This window comes from Thamnophis elegans, chromosome 5, assembly GCF_009769535.1.
Source record: "Thamnophis elegans isolate rThaEle1 chromosome 5, rThaEle1.pri, whole genome shotgun sequence".
Lineage (NCBI taxonomy): Eukaryota > Metazoa > Chordata > Lepidosauria > Squamata > Colubridae > Thamnophis > Thamnophis elegans.
This window is the reverse complement of record NC_045545.1, coordinates 100004377-100010974: the sequence shown is the minus strand read 5'-3', so window position 1 is coordinate 100010974 and position 6598 is coordinate 100004377. Positions and strand designations below refer to the sequence as shown.

The 6598-nt window shown below is 50.3% G+C and overlaps 1 protein-coding gene across 1 annotated transcript; it reads left to right on the top strand.

The window, feature by feature from the left end:
- Window positions 1-1323: 1323 nt before the first annotated feature.
- Window positions 1324-6144, top strand: LOC116509500 (kunitz-type serine protease inhibitor 4-like). The gene is made up of 4 exons (XM_032218649.1): window positions 1324-1414; window positions 1833-1994; window positions 3375-3510; window positions 6072-6144. The coding sequence occupies exons 1-4, from the start codon at window positions 1330-1332 to the stop codon at window positions 6142-6144; spliced, it is 456 nt and encodes a 151-aa protein (XP_032074540.1). The 5' UTR covers window positions 1324-1329.
- The last annotated feature ends 454 nt before the right edge of the window (window positions 6145-6598 follow it).

Genomic DNA, 6598 nt, shown 5'->3' with positions numbered 1-6598 from the left:
TTGTCCTCACTGTTTTCTCCTTAGTTCCAGGTTGATTCTCTCCTTCTAAATCTGTTTACATCCTCCATCGCCCAGGAATGTCAAATGTATGTGACCATATCCACATATACAGAGTTCAGGGCAACTGCTATGCTATGCTATGCTAATTATATTACCTTGTGGACTATGAATTCTCAAATAATGTTGACCCGTTTCACACACTGTTTAATGGAGGTGAAAGGTATTACAAATAAGATCAATAAAACGTGGTGGGGAAACCCTCCAGTGATGGAACGCCACAACCACTGAAGGAGAGCAGTTCCACTGGCTCATTGCCCTCGCTGTTAGGAAGTCAGGTGCTGCAACATCTCTATAGTAGTTTACTCACATGTTCTGTGCAAGAAGGGGCCATGAACAGGAGATGAACCGTTTGCCCAGAGGTTGAGCAAACTGGGCATTGCAGCACATCTTGAGGAAATCTGCCCTGCAAACACCTCAGTTTCCTCATTCTGCCAAGAATAAAGAATTTGGAAGGGCCCTTGGAGGTCTTCTATTCCAACCCTCTGCCCAAAGGGGGAGACCCTCTACCATTCCAGGCAAATTGCTGTCCAGTCTCTTCTTGAAAACTTCCAGTGATGGAGCACCCACAACTTCATGGGGGAAGCTGTTCCACTGGTTAATTGTCCTCCCTGTTAGGAAGTTTCTCCTTAGTTCCAAGTGTTTCTCTCCTTGTAAATCTATGTTTACGTCCTCTATGACCCAGGAATGTCAGGTGTAAGTGAACATATCCACTGTGTGGAGTTCATGACAACTGCTACCTATGCTATGCTATGATTATATTGCATTGCATTGCGTTGTGTTGCATTACATTACATATATTGTTATATTCTGCCTATAATACCAGAACCTCTGTGCCCGAAATCTCTCTGTAAACCACAGAGGAGAATCTCCTCACCTCTGCCATCACAACCCCAGGGCAGCCCTGAGAAGGAAGTGACGTCATCCCCCCCCCAGTGGTCCAAACCCCATATTCTACCCTCCACCGTGGACATCCCCCCCCCCCGAACTCCTTAACACGGGACTTTCCCAGCTCTGTTGCAGCTCTGGAAAGGCGAGTTTTGCTTGACCAGAGAAATGACCCATTGAGATCAACAGGGACCTGCCTGGCCTCCTGGAAACTGTTCAGCCAATCCAACCCCCAAATTCCCCACCTCTTGTTCCACCATCTTGTGAAAGAGGGAAGAATTTGTGTTCTCACTGCATTACGTCCTCCTGCTTCCTGGATGTGAAATTCCCAGTAGGGAGACTATTTAATGCACGGAGGCCAAGTGTGGGGCAGACGGCTTCACCATGTCTTCTGGAGGGCTTCTTCTCCTGCTGGGACTCCTCACCCTCTGGGCAGAGCTGACCCCTGTCTCCGGCCAGGGCCGGCCAGGTAGGGCTTTCTGAATGATCTTGAGACCCTTGGCAGGGAGGGGCTGCAAAGGGAAACCAGAGACCCCGAGTCTGGAACCTCTGGCTTGGTGGGGCTTCTTCTGGGGAGGTTCTGGAGAGGGGGTTGGGGGTCAGCTGAACAGGAGACAGAAATGGGAGTTGACCCCAAGAAAGAGAGATGCAGTTTTAGGGGAAGTCTTTACTCAAGGCAGCTGCAGAATCAGGAGTTTAAGCCACAGGAACAATCCAGTCCATCCATCGGATCAAATCCCCAGAGCAGGAAACCAAATGAAAGCATCTTAAAAGGCCCCTGACTGCTTCCACTCTGAACCTGCTAGGAGGGCCCCAGGTTGGGGAAATGTGTTGAAGGTCTTTGTGGTACCTAATGAAAATAACACCTTCCCTTCCATTTGTCACAGATTTTTGTCATCTTCCTGCTGTCACCGGACCATGTAAAGCCCATAGGCCTCGCTTCTACTACAACTCGACTTTCAATAACTGCCAGGAGTTTATTTACGGTGGATGCCGGGGCAATGCTAACAGGTTTAAGACCAGAGATGAATGCCACTACACCTGTGTTGGTGAGTAGGGAAGGAGTTGTTGGGTGACCCCTTGATAGAATGAGAGCTGCTATCTCCTAAAATTAAGCATAGGGTGGCTTCATGTAATATCCTGGTTCTCACAACAGGCTATGATGGATTCCGTAGAAGGGAATCTTTGTCATTCAGGTTGAACTGTGGGGTCCTTGGTGCTGTCTGAGCTGGGTGGTTTTCTTGCACACCGTTTTATGACCCAAATACACTGCTAGAAGGGAGTGGAGTTTGCAGGGAGCAGGAGGAGGAGGAGGAGGAGAGGAGGAGGAGGAGGAGGAGGAGGAGGAGGAGGAGGAGGAGGAAGAGGAGGACAAGGAGGAGGAGGAGTGTGGGATCCGCGGTTCGCTCTGAGCCTAGTTGTTTTCTTGCAAATGTTTCACTATCCAATTGGGTAACACCAACAGTGCAACTGAGTGTGTGGTTTCCTCCCTGCCAGTGTGGCTGAGGGTTTTCTCCTTGGTAGCTCCATATGGAGAATGTTATTTTCTACTTGGTTGTTGGTCCTTGTTATCTGGATGTTGGCTTGAACCTCAGTCCATGTTCATGGCTTTGTTTTAACAGAATAAGAGAGTTGGAAGGGACTTTGAAGGTCTTCTAGTCCAGCCCCTTTCTCAGGCAGGAGACCCTATATCATTTCAGACACGTGGCTGTCCAGCCTCTTCTTAAAAAGCTCCCATGACGGAGCATTTACAACTTCTGGAGGCAAGCGGTTCCACTGGCTAATTGTCCTCACTGTTGGAAGGTTTCTCCTCAATTCAGACTGATTCTCTCCTTGGGGACCTTCAAACAATGGGCAGAAACCAACCAAGGAGAGAAGCAACCGAGGACTCAGGAGGACTCCCCATCCTCTGGGGGGAAGGAGCTGGGAGGTAGAGTCGTGCTCCAGCCAGCCTCTCTCATCCTGGATGCACGGAGATGTTTTGGCTGCTGAACGGACCAGAGATGGGATCTCCTTTGCTCTGGGATTCTAATTCAAGAGGAAATCTCCCAGTGGAATGGGGTGTGTGAAAGACTTTGGGAGACCAGGCGAGGAGATGCTTCCAAAGGAACCGTCAGATAAGAGATGTCGTAGCCCACAGCTGCATGAGAGGAGAGGAGAAGGGAAGGGAAGGGAGCGGGTAGGATTGGGGAGAGGAAAAGGGAGGGTAGAGGAGAAGGGAAGGGAAGGAAGGGGGAGAGGGAGGAAGGGAAGAGGGGAAGAGGAGAGACCTTCCCTAGTTTCTTAGGCTGCATAGGAGACAGCAGGAGATTCGTCCTTTCAGACCTGCAAGATTCTGTTAAAGTAGCTGGACAATAAAGCAGAATCGGTTTCCTGCCTGCTCTGCCTGCATAGTCTGACCCTCGGCCTTGGGATCTTCTCTTTTGCAGAAAAGCCCGGGGTGTGTCCCAAACCCCCTCCAGACACCGTGACCATTTGTCTCGTAAGGTGTGGAAGCGACTGGGAGTGCGAGGGGAAACAGAAGTGTTGCCCTTATGCTTGCCTGGTTGACTGCATGCATCCTGTGTAAGGTAAGAGCCCTGAGCCCTTATACCTCTCTGTAGGGATTCAGAGACCCCAGAATGGACCTTGGATGAGCCAAGCCCCAAATAGGATGTTGAGGAAAGGAGAAGGTTTCTCTTGAGAACATCAAGGTCCCTGTCCTTCTGAGGGGGGACTCTGTGGAGGACAGAAGGACAGACAGAGGGGGGGAGAGGAAGAGGGGGAAGTTCTCTCTCAGCTGAGCCTGAAGAGAAGGTCCGATTCTGGGATTAAAGGATTGGGGAGGGGGTCTCTTTGAGAGCAGATGAGGCGGAATGTTTGCTTTCGTGGTGTGGAGACCATAACCTGGTCCTTAACCCCAATAAGACCAAGGAGCGTTTATAGTGGACCATAGAAGGAGTAGATCAGACATGGAGGCCAAGTGGAGCGAGGGGCCAGTTCTACGTCTCTGGGTGTTGTCAGGAAAGAGGAGCTGACCTAAGGCAACTCTCAGGGCAGCCCTGGTCAAAAGGGCCCAGCAGAGATGAGGCGACCTGAGATTTCTCAGGAAACAACAACGGAAGGGAAAACTGCCGGTGACCTTCTACTGCTGCACCAGGGAGAGTACTTGAACTCTCTGCGCCTGGGTCTGGTTTGCCAATTGCAAAGAGGCAGATAGGACAATAGCAATAGCAATAGCAGTTAGACTTATATACCGCTTCATAGGGCTTTCAGCCCTCTCTAAGCGGTTTACAGAGTCAGCATATTGCCCCCAACAACAATCCGGGTCCTCATTTCACCCACCTCGGAAGGATGGAAGGCTGAGTCAACCCTGAGCCGGTGAGATTTGAACCGCCGAGCTGCAGAACTGCAGTCAGCTGAAGTAGCCTGCAGTACTGCACCCTAACCACTGCGCCACCTCAGCTCTTCAGTGCTCCAGAGGGTCAAGGTCATCGCCCAGGGGGTCATGGGTGCCCCCTCCCCTCCTTGGAAGAGCCTGATAGCCCCCGCTGCCTTAAGAAAGTCCAAAACCTTCTCAAAGGTCCATCTCATCCTGGGCTCCCTTTCTCTTAACTGGGACCATCTGGCAGACGCTGCGGGGCAGTAAAAACGAGGGCAAAGAGGCTGAGAAAGAGGTTCTCTCCCAGGGCAGCAACAACATTGAATTCTGGGGTGTGGTGCAAGATCAGGTTTTCAATTTCAGTGATATAGAAAGTAAAGATGTATGTTTGTGTTTTTATAGTTATAGTCTACGCTGAAGAGGGCATTTAATTTTGTTCTACCACGTGCAATGACAATAAAGCAAAGTAAACTAATATGAAGTCCATACAATGACGGCCCATCATCCTTTAACGGAGGCTCTGGCCCATTGAGAGTCCCTGGGAAGAGACAGGTTCCTCTAGCAGCATCAGGGCAGCCAGAGGTTGGGAGAAGAGGCTCCGTGAGGCAGGGCCGGGTCCCTCCTGGGTGCCACAGGTTGGCATCATTTCAGCGAATGGAGCCAGGCCCCTGCTCAAAGCACGTGGGGTGGGCAGGTGGGCCGATAGGGGCCATGAGCTATTCCACATAGAGCTTCAAAGGTTTACCTCTCATTGTACTCTGAATGGGGCCACTGCAGCCCTAAGAGTAGTGGAGGCTTATGGGCATCGTAAGAGCACCTGTCCTCACCTTCTGGAGCAGTTCCTAGGGCAGCCCCACGTAGAGTGGATGGCAATAGTCCACCAGGAAGACATTAAGACATGAGCAAGGTCTCCTGATGTAGGGAAGGACAGCTGGTGGAACAGAGGATGAAGTTCTTCCTACCTAGTAGGTAACCCCCTTTCTCTGATGGTAGCAACCTGACTGAGTCTTCCTTCTCCTCCTCCTCCTCCTCCTCCTCCTCCTCCTCCTCCTCCTCCTCCTCCTCCTCCTCCTCCTCCTCCTCTAATCTTTCTGGAATACCCTGACCCCCACTTGAATGCTTTTGGAATGGGGACATTTGATAGAAAGAGACACAGGAGCAAAAGACTCCACCCATTTTGTCCACTGTGCAGATCTACAGCTACCTGGCTGTAGACTATCACAGGTTTACACTCAGGTATCACGAACATTTATGGCTTGATCATGCAATTCCTTATTTCGGACTGTCAGAGAAGATCTCTACTTCAATCAAGGATGGTCCTTATTATTTAGTAGCCCCGTGTCTCTTGTGGTGGCCACCTTCCCTCCCACTTGCCTTCTACTTTCTTCTCCAGAAAGCCCTTCCTTTCCCCTGGAAGGGTGGACATCCAATTAAAATTGCGGGCAAAAGGGTTTTTGAGAGAGAAAAAAGGCAGACCCCACCCACTGTTATCCAGCTCACCTGCACAGATGAAAGGCCCTTGGGCTCTGGACTGGTGACACTTAGGGGACATAAAGGCCAATGGCTTGGTCGGGTGAGCCTCCTACAAACTCCAGCACTCAGAGAGGTCCTCCAGGCCTGTCACTGACGGTCCAACAATCTTTTGAATTCCACGTTGTTGTAAGATTAGGCAGCGCAAGGCTTGGGGCCTCCTGGTTGTAAGATTTAAGCAGAGTGTAAAAAATAGATCTGAGCAGAAACCCCCTAACGGATTCTCTTTCTACAGGTTCCTGTCAGATTCACCATTCGACTTTTCCGAATTGTGTCTGGTGCCTCGACTTGGATTAAAGGCCGACTAGGCGCCATGGGGACCCTTCCCCTCAAATACATGGTGGACCTATTCTTCTTTCCTCAAAATAAATGCATTGGGCCCCTATTTCCCACCGAGTGGTGTTTTTTTATGTCCCCTGAAGGCTGCCCCCTCCCACTTATGGGTCTCCTCCCCATGTCTGAGGATGACGGGCTGGTCAAATGAGGGATCTCTCAAAGGCTGGGGATTCAGGAATCTTCTGTGTGTCTAATTGACCCAACAAAAGCAACCACTTTCAGGAATTTTAATATTCTCAAAAGCAAAACTTTATTGAGTTCATCATTTTGGCACTGAAGAAAGCAAAACCAACTCCCGTGCAACCTTGCATAACTAAACATGAGTTTCATCCCCTCCTCCCATGGAATGGGTCACACTGTCCAGTTAGGAACAGTGTTGTTTTGATAACACTTCCCTTCTTGGCAGATACCTGCAGCCGTGTCCTT